We start from the raw sequence: 18,977 nt of genomic DNA, 5'->3' as shown, positions 1-18,977 counted from the left end.
TGGTATGCCACATTGTGTGGGTCTGGATAAAAACCTTTTATTTCATCTCGGCGTGTCATTGGGTAATTCTGCTTTTTGGATAGCTGAAGGAATTGATTCTTCTCTGAGTTTCTGGTTTTGTATCTGTAAAATTGCTTCCCTTTTGGAATTCCCTTCAGACTGTAGCTTAAAATGCTGCTCAAGAATCAAGAAAGTGATCATTATCCACCATGTTTTTGACTTGTTCTTAAATAACTGCTTTCAGAGAATGTTATTCTTGTGAAACATGGAGACGATATTACATGGTTTTCTCTCCTGTCTTGATGCATTGTAGGTGAGTGTTGCAGCTAAGATGGCTCAAAGAATGTCTTTTGGCTTTTATAAATATAACAACATGGAGTTTGTCCGAATGAAAGGGCCACAAGGGAAAGGACATGCAGAGATGGCAGTGAGTAGAGTTTCTACTGGTGACACTTCACCATATGGGACAGAAGAAGATTCAAATCCAGACTCCCCAGTGCATGAGAGAGTAAGTAGCAGACAGAAATACTGACTTATGGTTAAGCATTAATGTTTTGTTCCAAAGCCGGTAGATAGACTGAAGCTGGGATTAACTCATATCACGGTTCTAAACTTAGGTTTTTCTGTTTATATTTTTGAACATACTCAGTATATTCAGATAGATTTTTAGCAGTTTCCCTTGAGCAAATGCTGAATACAGAGATGACTGCATGATTCATACTTCTGGAGGAGTGTTTTGTTGAAACAACAGCGATGTTGATGCCAGGGAAAATGATGATTCTGCCTGTTTTCTATGAAAATTAATAGATTCCATTTCTGTACAAGATGGGATTTACCTAGAAACTTGGAATTCATGTATTATGTAGGTTGCTTGCTAAACTTTACAGTAAAAGGTACTGTTAGGAGATTTTGCCATTGATGAATGCTGCCAATGTGAAGCCTATGTAATACTAAAGCAAAGATTATGGATCGAGATGCAGTACCACATTTATGCATATGCTTGATTTTAATGTAAGTGCAATAAAATACCAATAGAATTAGTCCATAGATACTGATCTGGCCCTTATTCAGTCCTGAGCTTTGTTTTCAATTAAGGCATTTTACTTAGTTAATGGGGATTAGGCAACATGCCTTCAAAATACCTGCACAGATGAGTCCTGACCTGGGCTGGGAAGTTCCTGCTGGATTCTAGTCTAGTTTCCTGTGTAACATAGCTAACTTGTGTAGTTTAAAGATCTGCCGGACTGCTTCTAAAGGTCTCTGTGCAAGCTGTGTGATTTTTTTTTTGTTTTGTTTTGTTTTGTTTGTTTCTGGCTTCCTAAAAGGCAAAATGAGCTGCCTGCACAGAGCTCGTTAACTTGATGTGCTTGCTCTCTGCCATAGAGATACAGCCTGGAGAAATCAGGCCTGGAGGGACTTCCTGATCTTTTGGCTCCAAGACTTTGTGTCAACTGGAAAATGTAAAAATACATGTGATAATGTATTATCATTGCTTTTTGCTAATGGTTTTAATGATGATTTGTCTGTTTGTGGTTTTCCCTCCAGGTGTGATATGAAATGGCTTCAGAATTAAAAATACAGACAAGCACAAATTAGAGATTAAGTACACTAAAGAGAGAATCAATTGGGTGGTAGAATACTTCTGATTTTTTTGAGGGTTTTTTTACATTAATGATAGAGGGATAACAGTGTTTCTGCAATGCAACAGCAACCCAGCTTGTCTGTCATCCTCACTCACATGTCACCTCCCTCCTTATTTGTATGGACAGGTGTGAGCAATCTCAGATCTTATCTCAGGAAGAGTCATGGGATTATTAAATGAACTTTGTGAAGAAGGAAGGAATAGATAGAAGTTGTTCACCTCCATTAGCAAAGTAGTTATCCCTATTTTTTTTTTTCATTTTAAATGAAACTATTAAAATACTACTAGCAAAAGCAGTACATAAGCATTGCATTTCAATTCTTTCTGAAATAGATACGGTTGACTATAATTGTGGTTTACGCAAGAGCAACTACTACTCTAAAGAATGGTTGTCTCTCCAGTTTCGTCCCTAAGATGTGTCTCACCATAGACAATTATATCCTTCTGTTTGTCATATCCTTCTGTTGACTAACCAAATCATCAGGGGCCTCTCAATTTGTTTTTCCCCATCCTATATTGAAATGTGATACAAATATAAATGTACATTGACTTCACTTTTGCGTCAGCATCTTAGGTTAAGTAATTGCCTTGTGACCCTGCTTCACAGAGACACCATGACCTTTTACCGTAATCCCATGTGGTGTTCTTCTAAGCAGAGAAACTACTACCTTGTGTTTGCCAAAGAAATAAAGATGCACAATTTTAGTATGTCCAGTATAATATATTCTTAGCCTATTAAGTCTTCTGAATTTCAACATGCAAAAATAAGATTGACGTTCTTGGTACCTAAATTATTAATCTGTATTTTGTTACTTTATGACTATAATTCCTTGTTAAGTGATCAGATGAGGAGATAAGTTTTTCATGTTCATGTAACAGTTGAGAGTGATGATATCTCAAAATATTTTCATCTTGATGAGCATCTTGAAGCTGAGATGACTGTTCAGCTGATATTTTCTGACCACTCTGATAGAATTTACAGCTAGACACCAGTCGTGATTCTGATTTTTACACGTGACTGCCTCATGGCACATGTTTAAGACTGATTACTTCTTACAAGAAGCATAGAACTTCGTAAACAAAACTTTCTCTAGCATTTCTTCTATTTCCCTTTCAGGTCACTTCTTTCAGCACACCGCCAACCCCAGAACGCAACAATCGCCCATCCTTTTTCTCCCCATCCCTCAAGAGAAAAGTGCCCCGAAATCGAATTGCTGAGATGAAGAAATCCCACTCGGCAAATGACAGTGAGGAGTTCTTCAGAGATGAAGATGGTGGAGGTGAGAGAAGTAATATCAGCTAAACAGACTTGTCTGGAGAGGGCACAGAGCTATGGAAAGGGATCCCATTGCTGGATTTTCCAAAAGGTTTCCTGTGTAATAAAACCTAGCTCCACAGAAAGTCCAACGCCATTGTCACTCTGAAACTGTGGTTATTCTCAGGCTTAGCATCTCTCTGAACGCTGGAGACCAACAATTCCTACGTACGTTTAAAACTTATCTACCCCTTTTATATAGGTGCATTTGAGAGAAACTTGAGAATAAGCAGGAAAGATCCTCCCACTTTTCCAGATACCACACTTCCAGGTGTCATTCTCCCAGATACTGCAATGTAGTGGGGTAGAGCATACTCTCATGGACAAAAATTTAATCTGATTCAGAATATAGTGTATAAATCAAATCATATCGTAGTTTTGTTAGGCAGGAAACTCACAAACATCCAAGTCCAAACTGCTTTTCATACGTTTAAAAACAATTCAGTAGAAAAGCCAGAAAATCTACCTATCTGCAGATAGAATATCTGTAGGAACAGCCCGTGAGGGCCCACTTCACTTACTTTTGCTGTGTGCAAGCATGATACAACCAGAGAATTGCACTTACTCCAGCTACCAGACTCAGGTCCTTCTGACCTGATCACCACAGTGCTCTTGGCATAGTGGCAATGTGGGGGGGAGGGAATAGACTGCTTCGTTATACACATTTATGGGGAAGGAGGGAAAAAAGTGCTTTTTTGCCTCCCACCTTGTTATGCATCTTGCTAGAGTAGCTGCCACTATGTATGTTTCCAGTGCTAGGATCTCTTCGAGTGGATCAGGACCCACTTTTAAACAAATGAGTCCCAGAGCTTGGATCGCTCTGGACCATGATTTTTGTGTTCACTTCAATATCTGCTTTTAGCACTGTGGGACAGGACTGAGTTTTACAGCGGAAAGGAGGGAAGATTTAGAAACTCTCGAAGTATATGGCATGTGCGTTTCTGGCTGTGGGAGAGACCTGCAGCTATGAAAACCGCCTCTAGCCTACATTGGATTTGGCATCCTTTTGTTTTAAAAGCTATTTGTGGACCTCTAAACTGATTATGGGAAGAATGGCACTGCTGAAGGGTCCCAGGTTTGGCTTGCAGGATGCCTGGAAATCTGCAGTGAACTGCCTTATTAATGCTGACTCTCCACCTGTCTTGTAGATGTCAATTTTCTTCATAATATACAATTTTACTTCTCTTACACTTGTGAATTTCTGCGTAAGTAACTACTTAATTGTAGGGATGTTCTATTATTTTATATATGAGAGAATGATGGGTTAGGATTCTGCTTGTGTAGTGTGGTGGCAAATGCTTTGTTCCGTCTCCTGGCTGGTCTGTTAGTGGATAATGGTCTGCTACTGCTGCCAGCTGCTGATGCAATTCATTAGCTTCAATGTAAATGGTGAGTTCTGTGCTGGGCAAGATCTGAGTGATTTTAAAAAAAAAAAAAAAAAAAGTAATACTGGTGACCTGCGTGTGATTTCTCTCTAAACACAGAATAGTAGACTTTTCTTTTCTTGACTTTCAGAAGCTTTCATTGGACCTTCCAATAAACCCCAGAAAGTATAGTAACCTTAAGCTTGCTGTCTTCTACCTTTACAGATCTGCACAATGCAACAAATCTGCGGTCGCGGTCCTTGTCTGGAACAGGACGGTCTTTGGTGGGCTCGTGGCTGAAGCTGAACAGAACAGATGAAAACTTTCTACTCTATGCACACTTAACTTACATCACTTTGCCATTGCATCGAATTTTAACAGGTAAGTTTTAATGTATATTAAGTGTGAACAGAGAGTCCTTTGGTTCGCAAACAGCCTTCTGCACTGTGGGATTTTTCTATCAAGATAGAGGAACAAGTATTTCTCTGTAAGGAAACATCACTTCACAGACCTCATTTGCTGACTGTAACAGCAAATCAGCGTGAACACGTGGAACAGTTTCAACCTGTTCTCTGTCTTTGGGACAGTTTTTCTTAGTGACATTCCAAAGAAGTTGGTAGATTGCTCTAACAAGCTTCCAGAGGAACATTAGTTGCTTTGATACTGGAATTCAAACTTCATCCATGTCATGAGTGCAAGGCAACTCATTGTGAGCCCATCCACTGACAGCAGTAGTTGTGGCAGAGACCTGTGGCTGCAAGCGTTACAGAAAGGCAGCTCTGGAATTTGGAGTGACTTCCTTCACCAGTTTTGACCCTTAGATTTTAGTTTCCATATAAGTTGCTTGGACTGATCAAAGTACCCACACTGATGCCCATAAATCTGTCTTTAACCACACATAATGATGTTTGTGTGTCCTATCAGAGTCCCATGTCATTGATCTAACTATGCCAATTACTGCACTGATGACAATCATAGAATCATAGAATTGCTGAGGTTGGAATGGACCTTTAAGATCATCAAGTCCAACCATTAACCTACCCTGACAAAAAACACTTCTAAACCATGTCCCTAAGTACCACATCTACCCTTTTTTTAAACACCTCGAGGGATGGTGAATCCACCACCTCCCTGGGCAGCCTATTCCAGTGTTTAATAACCCTTTCAGTGAAAAAGTGTTTCCTAATATTCAATCTAAACCTCCCCTGACATAACTTAAACCCATTTCCACTCGTCCTATCACTTGTCACCAGGGAGAAGAGGTCAGCCCCCACCTCTCTACAACCTCCTTTCAGGTAGTTGTAGACGATGATAAGGTCTCCCCTCAGCCTCCTCTTCTCCAGGCTAAACAACCCCAGTTCCCTCAGTCGTTCCTCATAAAATTTGTCCTCCAAAACCCTCACCAGCTTTGTAGCCCTTCTCTGGACACGCTCCAACACCTCAATGTCCTTCTTGTAGTGAGGGGCCCAAAACTGAACGCAGTACTCGAGGTGGGGCCTCACCAGTGCCGAGTACAGGGGGATGATCACTTCCCTAGTCCTGCTCACCACACTATTCCTGATACAGGCCAGGATGCTGTTGGCTTTCTCGGCCACCTGGGCACACTGCTGTCTCATATTCAGCTGGCTGTCCACCAACACCCCCAGGTCCTTTTCTGCCAGGCAGCTTTCAAGCCACTCCGCCCCAATCCTGTAGTGCTGCATGGGGTTGTTGTGACCCAGGTGCAGGACCCGGCACTTGGCCTTGTTGAACCTCATACCATTGACCTCGGCCCATCAGTCCAGTCTGTCCAGATCCCTCTGCAGAGCCATCCTACCCTCAAGCAGATCAACACACCCACCTAGCTTAGTGTCATCTGCGAACTTACTGAGGGTGCATTCGATCCCCTCATCCAGGTCATTGATAAAGATATTAAAGAGAACTGTCCCCAGCACCAAGACCTGGGGGACCCCAATTGTGACTGGATACCAACTGGATTTAACTCCATTCACCACCACTGTCTGGGCACGGCTATCCAGCCAGTTTTTTACCCAGCAAAGAGTACGCATGTCCAGGCCATGAGCAGCCGGTTTCTCCAGGAGAATGCTGTGGGAAGCGGTGTCAAAAGCTTTGCAAAAATCCAGGTAGATAACATCCACAGCTTTTTCCTCATCTACGAAGTGGGTCACCTTATCATAGAAGGAGATCAGGTTTGTCAGGCATGACCTGCCTTTCACAGACCCATGCTGACTGGGCCTGATCACCCTGTTCTCCTGCATGTGCGATGTAATGGCACTGAGGGTGATCAGTTCCATGACCTTCCCAGGCACTGAGGTCAGACTGACTGGCCTGTAGTTCCCTGGATCCTCCTTCCAGCCCTTCTTGTGGATGAGTGTCGTATTTGCCAACCTCCCTGTGTTTGTTCATCTGGGCTGGAATAGCACACAATAAATTGGGTTTTACAGTCTGCCGGCAGTACTGAAGTTTGGGTTTTCATCCAGAAAACTATTGTCCACCTACAAATACAGGTGGACTAGAGAAAGCAACTAGTCTGTTTGAACTCTATCCATCAGCAAGCCTGTTAGCCTTTCAGGGATACAGCTTACGGTATGAGGGTGCCCATGGAACTCTTGACATAAATCTGAAAACTGAGAAAGTGGTGGTTGAGGGCTCTTTCCTCTGTCTAAATGCAGTGGCAGTTTCTTTTATATAGACATTCCTAGTGTTACTATCCACTCTCTTCATTCTTCCTAAGTGACTTCCTGAAGTGCCCTTTCATTGATCATTGTGGGCAGAAAGTAAGTTTGATCCAGCTGCACAGCAGTAACTTAGGCAAAACTATTGCTCAACTCAGAATCTAGACCAGAATAAAGTTATGGTCCTAGAGCAATGTGAAGTCCTGTCTCTAACCCTGAAAGTTCCTTAAAAGTTACTTCCTCTAAGAACTTACTCTTTTTCCTTCTGTTTCCATCCAGCAGATGGGATGACTTCTGAATAGGTTTGCCTGGACTGTGGGCATTTTATCAGTGCTTGCTTTTTCTTGTCTGGGTCTAAAAAGGGAACACCCCTAAAAACAAAACCAATATTACACAGTAGTTATTTCCAGACTGTTCCTGAAAGGTAGCTAAAAGGAAAGGAGTTAGGAAATCTGTTGTTAAACAAGTTAATCTGCTGCTAAAAGTGATGAGAAGACAGTATTGGTATTAATGCCATTGGTTGTATTGTGCTAGTGTAATAGTAATAGCTGCAGTCTTGTCCTCATTTGCAGGCCGAGATCTCGGAGCCTGTTGCAAAAGTAGACTTTACAGAGAAGAAAATTGTAAGTGATAAGGTAGAAGTGGAAATCATTCTTGGCAAAGAGGTGTTTCTACATTTGCCCTTTCACTGTATGTAGGGATTGATTTCAATTTAGAAGAAATTACAGATTCCAGTAAAAATCGATCCTCTGTAATTAAGGGCGGATTTTGAACAAACTATGTAATTTTTCTTTATGATAATTGTATTGATAATCTTACAGCTAGTTAGCTGGCGTTATCAAACTCACTCGCTCTCTCGCCACAGGCATTTTGGAGTTCACAGAAGACGTATTGTTCCTGCTGGCATTTAATACTTGCTCAAGTGGGTGGCATAAATGCCTCCATGCTCAAATATTTGCTTTGAGCTTGAACATTCTTTCTGAGACTTAATTTGTTTAACATACGGTTGCAGGAGTCAGTGTATACATGGAGATGCACAGAAATAGGACATGAAATGTCTGGGCTGGAAGGCAGAATTTTAATCTGCAGTTTTTCTCTACCCGTGTTTGCTTTAGCTTGGCACATTGGGCAGAGTCTGTTTCCAGTGCCTTTTTGTAATTAATGCATTTGTGCCAGTCACAGCTTTCCAGCAAACAGGAGCATTACATGTGGGGCAGGGTGACGTGGGAAAGATGCTCATCTCCCTTGGGTAATTTAGGAAGCCTGTACTAAGAAATTAAAATCCCGGTGACAGCATTCAAAGTACAATTTAAAATGTCTGGAGTTTATACATATTGATAAGACTTCCTCCGCTCTGAGCCTTCTCTCCATGCTAGATAATCCCAGTTCTCTCAGCCTCTCCGCATATGTCAGGTGCTCCAATCCCTTAATCATCTTTGTGACCCTTCACTGGACTCGCTCCACTGTGTTTCAGTCTTTACAAGTGTGGCTAGAGCCCTCTGGAGCTGTGGATCAATTTTTACTCACGTCATCCTCTTTGTGCAGCTGTATGTGATCAGCTTATTAATTAAGCGTGTGCTCCTTTTTCCCATGTTATTTGTTCTCTGTGTAGCCTTGAAAAGGACATAGCAGCCCAGTTTCCAAATAATTTCTACATACTGCTGTGCCAGCATGCTGGTTTTACTGTCCACGTTTGGAAAGCTACCTATGATAATGACAGATATTTTACAGGATCATATTGTGTCACATTTGGACAAAATGGAGCTGAGGAACCAACAACAGGAGTGGTTTTTGTGACAGATTTTGGAGTGCAGAAATGTAGGCTTCAGGATGTGGAATGGATGAAACAGTTGAATTATTTGTACCCACATCTTCAGAGCCAAAAGTCTTCTTTAAGGATCTTTGGGATGGTGCATTTCTCCCTTCAAGAAAGGGAAAACCCTTGGCATCTCCTGTAATGGTACTTCCACTTCTTTCTCTGGAAGATTACGCCACTCTTGTCTGACACATGATGTTTCATCCCACTATAAATGATACTTAATAGAATAGCTGTCATCTCTACGTGATGGGATATATTTATGGCTTACCATCTCTCAACTAGGATGCAGCTGGGGAGGAATCGAATTGGACTTTAATAGGCAAAGTGACATACTTATGTTTTAAATTCCTTTACTGTCATAACAGGGGGACTGTGCTGCAGTCCACAATTGCATCTCTGGTTCTTCATGCTTTCTGGTCCTGTGGCTACTTTCAGGAGCCTGCTAAGTTTGCTGTATCTGTTTCTCTCCCTTGCCCAGATATCCTGGAAGTGCGGCAGAAACCAATTCTGATGACATAGCAGAGAGCGGGCACTGCCTTGGAGCCTTGTTGCCAAGTGCCTAACCACAGCGGTTTTCTGTGCTAACACTACCATCTAGTGTCAGGAACATAAACCTCCGCAGGAAAAAGGGAAGTCCAAGAATACCAGCCGATCAAAAGTGCCTCTTTCTTCCTTCCTCTGCTGTCATACACCGTATGCACACTTGCAGTACATCGCTTGAGTGTTTCTGACTGGAAAAGGACTTTCAGCAAGATAAAACGAGGGGGCTGTGTTTAAAACAAGTCAATGCTTTATGGACAGTTTGTTACCGTGTTTACTTTATAACTAAGAAACCAACAATATGTACAGAATGTGTTAAACTTTATATTCTTTGAGAGAAACAACCTGAGAATTTCATAATGATGTACTAATGAACGTTGTTCCATAGACTCTTGCCCATACACTCTCCTTGTCGGTTTGGCTTAATGTGTCTGTGAGCGCGTGTGTAGGGTGGGGGGGCATTGAAGGGATGAGAGAATAATTTCCTCCTGAGGGACGAAAAGGAAAAAGATGCTACAAAGATACATCATCATTTTGGTACATGCAGTGGGTCAGGCCAGAGCTTAAAAGAGGCTGAAAATGTTCCCATTTGTTCATGTGTCAGTTTTAGGACAGGTGAATTCTGCTGACAGATTTCCGTATCTACCAAAGAACAGCAACATTTTCATCCTCAAGAAGTGGCTAAGAAAATAAGCCAGTGAAAAGAAGGCTAAAATGTGCTGCTATAGTAAAGCCGAGGTTCATATCGAGTACTAATGCTGCTTATCTCTCTGTTAGCTGAGTTGGTACAAGTTTGAGTCTGAAGTGGAAAAATAGGAGGCCGTAATTGGACTCCAAAACTTAAAAACCTTATCAAAACCCAACATCCTCCTGCGTGCACTGGACTTCATAGTATGTAGAGTCGTCCTTGTTGGTAGTGTTTGTAGCCAAGGAGAATATGAGAGCTGATTAATGGCTGGGTATTTTGCCCAGGTTCTTCCTCTCCTGGTGGTGTTTCACTGTACTGTTACATGCTGAAGCACAGAGAGTTTTCCTGAAAGACAAAAGACTGAAATGTAATTCTGCTCTGAAAAGTGACTAAAAATAGCATCGTGGGAGGTCTGAAAATTGTGTGTCAGGAGCTCTCAGGAAAAAAGCCTTATGTTTACAGGTAAAATGCAGCTTTCTCTAAATAGCAAAACTCTGCTGTCCTTGACATTTGAAAGCTAGATGCTTGAATACCAAGATTACTGCAGTCTGGTTCACTGTTTTGATATGGGACCCAATCAATACTTCAGTTTATTTACGACTGCATAACTGGCACAGCAAAGGGTGGGGTAGCGTGTCACTTTGGGCATGTGAGACTCCAATATATGTACAAATAGAGAGCAAAGATGGCATTTTTGTCACTTTTCAGACTCTGAGCACCTAAATTTACGCTGTTGCCACAGTTACCCCAAATGGCACGTGCTCTGAGCCTGGACCTTTGTCTCCCTCATACCCAGCCTTTCCCCAAGTGCTTTGTTGTTATTCTCTCAATAGCATCTGATGACTTCACCTCTCAAATAGGACTTTCTGCTTTTTTTCCTCAGGCCAGGTTCCATGGGAATAGCTCCACTTCAGCATAAAGGTAGACTAACTTTATCATTCAGCCCAACATGGTGAATCCAGCATGGTAAGGAGGTCTTTTTTTATTTTAGGCTATGCCTGGAAGCAGTCATCTTAGTGTAGAGTAGTGACATTTCTAACACCGGCAGCATGAGTACATGACAGGGATGGCTGACCAGATTTTAGTTTGCTTCGAATGTGTTGCAGCAGCGTTAGAAAAAAAGTTCACTCTGTCATTACCAGCACAACCACTTTTCACATTGCAGCCTTTGAACTTTGCTCTGTGGGAGTGTGCACTTGTGCATGCATGTGTGTGAGGGTGTTCACGCAGTCTAACCTGAGGCACGTAACTTGGGTGCCAAGGCTTCCTTCCTGAGCTGGGGGGGAAGGTGGAGTCCTAAATCAGCAGCTGAGGTGCGCTCTGAAGGAACTTGCTAGGCAGCCTAGGTAGCTTACCTGAGATCCCGAGGTAGTGTGCCTAATGTCAGCCGGTACAAATATGCTGCCCATGCCGAGAATTAAACCACTCTTCAGCTAGAAGACCAGTCCTACTCTGAGGCCTCTGAAGATGCTCCTTATTCTGTGCTTTCATACTGATGAGCTGGGCGAGTCAATGCTCGATTTTCCTTTAAATATTCATTGGGGAGGGAAGGGAGAGTGGGTTAATATTTGTACTACTAGTGATAATTGATACCTTTCAGTCAAACAGCCAGAGGAATGACACACGTGAAAAGGAAATGTATCCAGATTAGAACCCTAGTGGTAGGTGCCTGAATACTGCTCAATCAACTGTAATTTGTAATGTTTTTTTCGTATCGTGTATTATGTTTAGGTAGCTTAATCTCATGTGGTCTGAAAGACTCAGCAAATCTTGCTGTGTAAGATTTCAGAGCAAATGAAGAATGATTCTAAACTAGTATATTAGTGTAAAGACAATGTTATAGAAAGTACGGTTCTGATCCCTCATCTATTATGCAGGAACTATCAGCTGCTCTGTTACCTGTACGTGGGTGGATTTTGATGTCTAGTTTCTGAAGGGTTGCAACGTGTGTGACAACGCATCCTGAAAAAATTGTTTTATTGTATCCTGCTAGTGGATATACTATAGGTACGTTGAAGACTCACCTTTTCTACTAAAAAAGGGCTACAGGTATGCCCAGATGGACATCTATAGAAAATAGAGGTAAACTCTATTGAATATTGCTAGTGCTTTTTGGAAAGAAGTAGATGTGCCAGATTCTCAGTTATTCCTTCTCTAACAACTGACTTAGACTTCTTACGTAGAGCCCCTGGTTCCTACTTTCTGTTATCAAGTGGGGAAAATAAATTTTGCATTTTGTTTTGCTTTTAAACAAACCCTTAAAATCATAATTTATTGTCCTTGTATAGACAGATTGACAGGGAAGATGATCAGAGTTTTGCTTGGGCCGAGGTGGCACAGCTGGGCCCTTAACATGCTATTGCACTATACCAAAAAAGCAAAGGGAATGTTAATAGGAACCTCTCACCCTTTTAATTTGGAGGGGTTTTTAATTCTGTAGGTCCTAAGCAGTAAACCATTTTGAGCCTCTGTTGGCCATTTAAATAATTGCTGAAGAATGAACTGTCGTGTCCTAAATGCCATAAAGGCTGTATGGCTGTCAGTGTCTTAACTGTTGGAGTACAGTGTTAACAGTTTTCATTTGTTAACGGTTATGTTCATGCTTGAGAAAGCAGCACGGTTAACAAATGTGGGAAGCTTTGTGGAACAGCTTTATTTATTTACAGAATTCCACCATACCTCATTACTCAGTTAACTACTACTATCCTTCCGCCCGTTCACTCCTTCTGGAGATCGAGATTTACCACTTGAACTGTCCATAGATGATTTATATTGATAGATGTCAAATGCAAGGATGTAAACCTATAAAACAGGTTTTTCACTGCTGTCAGTTTAACAAGTAAAAAACCTTTGTTTTTTAAGAAAGCTCTTAAATCAGTTATTTTGTATTAGCAGATTATTGCTCTGCCTTAGAGACCACCGCGTGTGTGAAATCACGTTCTCTTATTGCCAGCCAGCACAGACAGGGTGGGTTCCAGGTCTCCTTGTAAAAAAAGAAGCCATTGTTAGAAATGCCACAAATCTTTCAGCTGTCTTGGCTAATTCAGTGTGTGTAGGTTCATGTTCCTTCTCTTTTTATTCTCTTGGTCCTCATTGTTTACAAGGCTCGAGCATGTTGGGCTCTGGATAGCTGTTACTCAGTTTTCCATTTTTGGGCACGGTGTGCTTTCCTGAAAAGAGAATTGTTTGCACGGATGACTTATCCCAGTAAAACGCTTTTCCCAAAGTATATTTTTACACCAAGTTTTAATTTAAACCCTGAAGTCCTGGGCTCTGCAGACAGATTTCTTCTGGGAGACCCTCATGTACAGAATCCCATCTGGTCACTGAGGTTCTGTATGGATGTGAAGTCCACATAAATAGTCTACACTTTTAGGCTATTGAACTGATTCTTGCCAATCATTAATTTTTCCCTTTCCAGATGATTGCTTGTCCTGTATTTTGTAGTCTCAAGCTTCCCCTTATTAAAAATAGATATAAGATAAAATCTTCAGAAGTGCCTAAGCCCTGTTGTTATCCAGTGGGGTTTAAGAACAAATTTTTATTTGGGAAATTAATAATGTAGTCTTAAATTCTATCTGTGTTGTGTGTAGCAGTGTCAAGAAATGACAGGTTTATAGTTCTTGGAAGAACTGGCTGTCTCCTACGGACTCGCCCTTTGTGTTTGAAAGACTCGCATGGTTTCCAAAGGTCATGGCAGAAAGCTCTGGAAAATGGATTTCTTGTGATCACAGCGGTCAGATATCTGTGAATGCCTTATCTTGTTTTGTGAGGTACGACTGAAAGTGTGTGGCGCTGGTGTGTAGAAATTCTGTGTCAAAAATAGGTGCGGTAGAATCCAGTTAAAGGCATTGTGAAATAAGTAGCTTTTACACCAAACCTTAAAAGAAAGAGTATTTTACACCAGAATGTAGCTGTTTGGATGCTTGGTCAAGATAATACAAGGCTGCAAGCAGGTTACAATGTTGAACGTTCTCTGTGTAAATATATAAATATTCTCAGCCTAATTTTATCAGACTTAACACATGTTGCATGGTTTGGTTTTTTTTTGCCTCATTGATCATCAGTGTTGATGGGTTGAATAAAAGATGATGGGTTGAAAATCATGCTGGCACGGTACCGAGCCCTTTGAACAAAGAGCAAGGAGAACCTTTGTACACCAAAAATGGAATTGACTTTGCAAATGGCAGCAGTGCAGAAAGTGTTGGACCCTGCAGCCAATAAACAGACCTCTTAAATGACCATGAATTCTCTTAATAATGTTTTCTCTCTACTGTGCCTAGTGGTGTTTGAGTTTCAGCATATTCCTTACTGGTGGCAAGCGTAAACGGTGGAATAACACTCTGTGGCACTCATGGTAAGCCACGTAGACCCTCATGAGACAAAGTAGCCTCTTTACTCTTCGTTCTTATTCCACTTTGAGCGAAGCCCAACTTCTGATGCTGCTTGCGGAATCTTTCAATGATGAGCCTCTGACAACTTGACATTGTATAAGGGGGAAGAAGGTAAAAGTCACTGTACTGAATTTGTTTAAAAGGCTTTTTGTTTTTTCCTTTAGATGTTAGTATTAGAAACCAACTAAACAAACAAACAACAAAACACCAAAAAAAACAACCAGCCCTTCTAAACTGATCTGTGTTTTGTTTTAAACTTAATTATGTAGTCCTGAACATTTAGGTTTGTGCAATGTATAATATTGAGAGACTGATGGCTGTAATGGCTTCTTCCTGATAAATTCAGGAAAAACTTCAATATTGGTTTGTGGAATATTGTAAAAATGAGATTGCCCTTTAGTTTTTAAGTGTTTATACTGCCTTAAATTGCACATACCAATACTGAATTGGTTTTGGTTTAATGATCTGCAAGACACTGCATTCTCCCTCTCCACCTGATTTTTGTGACTGACATTTCACAGTAGGCTTCTTCATGGGATTTTTCTATCTAAATTAGTTAAAATGAAACATTCGTCAAACAAATGTTACCAACTATAGATAAGAGGTGACTTGCTGATGATGCCATTTCAAAGAATCCCAGCCCAGGACTGTTTTACGAACCCATGCTGCTAATTTCAGAGAGTTAGAAAAGGCTTAACTGAAAAGTAAAATTACTAAAAAGAAAGTTAGTTCTGTTTTACCTCAAACCAGGACACCATGTGTGGTGTAACAACATCTCTGCTAAGCCATGCATGATAGCTTTGAGACATGTGGTCTGTTAGACAAAATTAAAAAACAGAGCTTAGGAAGCAGAACGGAGAGTTTTAGTTCTTTATATGGGTATTTCAGCAGATTGTTGGCAGTGTTGTTGTGTGTGTGCATGTGCAACCGGACAGGAATCTTAACTGGTTGGGAAATACTAAAATATGGCTTAGAAACAAACGGTGTGATTTTCCTTGAATGCTTTAAATTGAAAGCTTTTGAAAGCAGCCATAGTGGAGGCAGCATTATTTAAAACAGGACAAAAGGCAAAGAGCAGCAGAAGCTTACAAATCATGGTCATAAACCTCACCTGTTTAGGTAGTGTTTCAACATGAGTTAGTGACAGCAAGAGGTTTTGGTTTCACTTTTTAATCCAAATGCTGGGGGGACAGAAGACTGCCACGTACATCTTTGAAAAGCTTTCACAACTTTAATGAATTAATTTCATAAATATGCTAAAAGAAAAATACCATTTTAACCATGTGGCAGTGTATCTTGTTCAATAGAGTCCCTGCTTTGGGGAACCAAGTTAACTTGTGTCCTTTCCTCCTGGAGTGTTTTGTGTCTTGCCTCTCCTCATCTGGAGAGATGCTCCCAAGGAGTACTGTAGTATTGTCTCGCATGCAAGTTTATCGTCAAGGTCAGATTTTACGAAGTAAAATCACACTTTAGAGATAGAAGAAAAAAATATGCATCTTTGGTAGCAAATAGTTACTTGTGTACTCCTGTCAGAAATGTTGTTCCTGAAACTTGTAATTAAAAGTTTGCAGAAAGCAAAGGAATAAAATGCAGGAACACTGTGGGTCTGATTTTTCCATTGACATGAGAATCTGGGAGAAGCAGATGCTTCTCAGTAAAGAAAACATATGAAAATACATAAAGGAAAATACTAGTTAATTCAAGTTCTGTTCCCAGCTTGGTTCCTCACAGGGATAAGGATGGGATCTAGTGATTTCATCATGGGAAAGAAGTCATTTATGATAGGTTAAACCAGAAAACTCTTCCCCAAATCAAGCTAGTTGGCTTTTCCTAGTAGGGTTAATGTTGATTGAGATGGTGGTGCGAAAACCAAGGTAGGTGATCCGTTTTCTTGTTCAGACAAGACAGAAGCATTGGTGTGCACAAATTGGATTTACTGAAGTGTGAGGATCATGGACTTCTTCCCTCTACTGCACTTCCACTGCTGAAGATAAATTGACCAGCCACGTAGCTGTCATTGCACCTGCATGCAATGTATACCCTACACAAAAAGAATGATCTTTTGGCAAAAACATCCTTGTCAGAGCATGGGATGAACGTTGAGGGGTGGGAGAGGGTGAGGAGGCATCCTATTAAATAAAGCAGGCTGGGGCAGCCGCTGCTTGTGGAGGTGTGAGCACGCTGCTGAAGATGCAGAACTTCAGGCAATAACATAAATGTGTTAATAATAAGTACACAAGTAGTTAACTCGCATGGTACTGAGTTCACTTCAAAGAAATTGGTTAAAGGGAGGTGGGAATAAAGAGTTGCAAAACCCTATTGAAATTAATGGAACTGGCTGATAACTTCCAAAAAGACCAAGTCACCCTGCGCAGATCAGTGGAGACCAATTACATTTAAAAAAAGCTTTGTTTCAAAGTGTTAGTTCCAGCTGCTTTAATGTTTCCCCTGTTACCCATTTATGCCAACGTTCTGTTGATTCTGGTGATTCATAACTTAGTATTTCAAGTATTTCACAATATGTGATTACTCAACCCATGCTCTTCTGCCTTCCATCTCCCTGCAACATAAAAGGGTGTTTATGTTTATGGTGCTGCTTTTCCTGTTGGAGCAATATTGCTGGGGAAATCCAGCAAAAGCAGCTTACTAGACTATAGGGCTCTTACTCAACTTTTAATTCAGATACCACTAAACCCTATGTCACTTAGGGAATGCCTTAAGCCTGCACCAAGTCTAGAGGCATTCCTTTGCTCCCGAAGGACAAGATGGTTGGCAGAACCCACTCTTCTGTCCCTGCTCATTGCTGTGAGTGTCAGACCGGGTTTTGCTTTGAAAATGAGAGTGATAGATATAGCATCAAGGAGCAAGAAGTGCTATTCAAGTTTCCTTCTTGGCAAGAATTCTGAATGACATACTCCCTGGTAAGTACCTCCATGGTTAACCTGCCCAGCACATAAGGAGACCAGCATAGGCAATTGTTCACAGTAGTCATTTCTGACTTCATTGTAAAGGTAAGGAAACACTTACTTCAAGCACTGCCAAAGTAATTTAATTTGGTGTATGATCTGCTGTTCTCTCTTCAGTGTTAGGAGTTTGCTTTTTACAATGGAGAAACCACCTGCAAGTTTTCCCTGGAATTGCAATCAACAGAATTACCATTTGCGGGTAAGAAGAATGCCCTGAGTGCCCACCAGTTCAGGTAGGGCTCCAAAACTAGCATTGACCATAATTTAGTCAAAAAACCTTGTACTGTATTATGTCATCTATGATATAAGATAGTATACCAAAGTCAGAGGCTTGTTACTCAGTGGTACTGCCTGAGCAGGCAAATCCTGTTTGTGTCTTTGAAGCCCCTGCAGTCTTCCGGAGATGATCCATTTCTGCACTGCCTCTCAGTAATGGTTATGATGTTCCTCATACCCACTAAACAGATGATTATGAATATTTATTTTTATTACAATACTTATTTGGGATGCCTAGATGCAAATAAAAATTTCTAAATTAGTATGGTGCCTTAAAAAAATGAGGCGTATGCTACCCTAACAGAAGCTTGGGTAAGTACATCGATGCCTACTTCAAACAATGTGAATTCTTTTTCTACCTCTTTGCCCATCTTGTGCAGCCTTTGGTTTCTGTGTGCCGCTGTTGCTCCTCCTGTGTTTCATACAGGTCAGTCATTCACAGGTGCTTACGCAGTCACATACTGGAACTTGTGCACTAATGCAGAGGTTTGTAATCCAGTCATCACCTGCTGAATATCCGAAGTTTATTGCTCTTCTCCACCTAAACGTTGGTTGACTCAGTCTTACAACCTATCTACAAAGCAAGTATTTTGCCAAAGCAAGTGGTTTACCACACTTTGAGTCTGAACTCCTACACCGCTTCAAATGTTATGTCATCTGTAGGGCTACGTTACTCAAAATGACTTGGCTGGCTCTTGCTCTTCATTTGGCTTTCAGTTTTGTCTTTAGCAGATCGATGACAGCGGGTAACCTGTCTGTCCATGCATCGTTTGGATCATGATTGAAGCTTACCTGTCGCTTTCACTATTTTTCTAGCCGTTGACATGTATGTAGCCTTTAGCTTATACGTGATGTACATTTCGGATGAATCAGTTCTGACTTCTGTCTGACTCAGTTGCTGTCAGGGGCATTTTCCTGCTGGAGTAGGAAAGAGGCTGATTTTGCTGAATGCAGATTGTTGTTGGAATGTTGCATTTTCTTAGTCTGGATGTTCAGAACTTGCGTTCTGCACTGTTACTTTTGCCCCTTCCTGTTGTGCAAGCGGTAAAAACTTTTGGTGATTAGCAGAGCATTAAGCATTAGACATCCTACATTGCCCCAGCCCGAAATGAGTAATCAGCTTGTTTCTGCTCTTGAGAACTGTTACTTTGCTTTACTTTGCTTTCTTGTCTTGGAGACTCTGTAAGCAGTGCTGGCTGCATTTTTAAGAAGGAAGGAAGAGATGTCCAAAATGTGGAATAATGCCAACATCCCAAGTAGATGAAGTTGGGGTTTGTTGTCCTGGGGGGTTTTTTGGG

The 18,977-nt window shown here is 41.2% G+C and overlaps 1 protein-coding gene and 1 long non-coding RNA gene across 2 annotated transcripts in view; both read left to right on the top strand.

Annotated features, from left to right (window-relative positions):
- The window catches only part of KIAA0930, an 81,482-nt gene extending 71,773 nt beyond the window's left edge, over positions 1–9,709 (top strand). The window contains exons 7-10 of the mRNA XM_082493962.1: positions 314–508; positions 2,760–2,922; positions 4,547–4,702; positions 9,294–9,709. Coding sequence (XP_082350088.1) covers positions 314–508; positions 2,760–2,922; positions 4,547–4,702; positions 9,294–9,334 — 555 coding nt within the window. The 3' untranslated portion in view covers positions 9,335–9,709. The remainder of the gene's footprint in view (positions 1–313; positions 509–2,759; positions 2,923–4,546; positions 4,703–9,293) is intronic.
- A 1,228-nt stretch (positions 9,710–10,937) lies between these two features.
- On the top strand, positions 10,938–17,549 carry LOC309669967. Its single transcript, XR_014268956.1, has 3 exons — positions 10,938–11,009; positions 11,921–12,050; positions 17,521–17,549. It is a non-coding gene; the product is annotated as an uncharacterized lncRNA (long non-coding RNA).
- Positions 17,550–18,977: the final 1,428 nt, after the last annotated feature.

This window comes from Vanellus vanellus (assembly GCF_965231255.1).
Source record: "Vanellus vanellus genome assembly, chromosome: 1".
Classification (NCBI taxonomy): domain Eukaryota; kingdom Metazoa; phylum Chordata; class Aves; order Charadriiformes; family Charadriidae; genus Vanellus; species Vanellus vanellus.
Note: the sequence above shows the minus strand (reverse complement) of the source record. Positions and strands in the feature narration are given on the sequence as shown.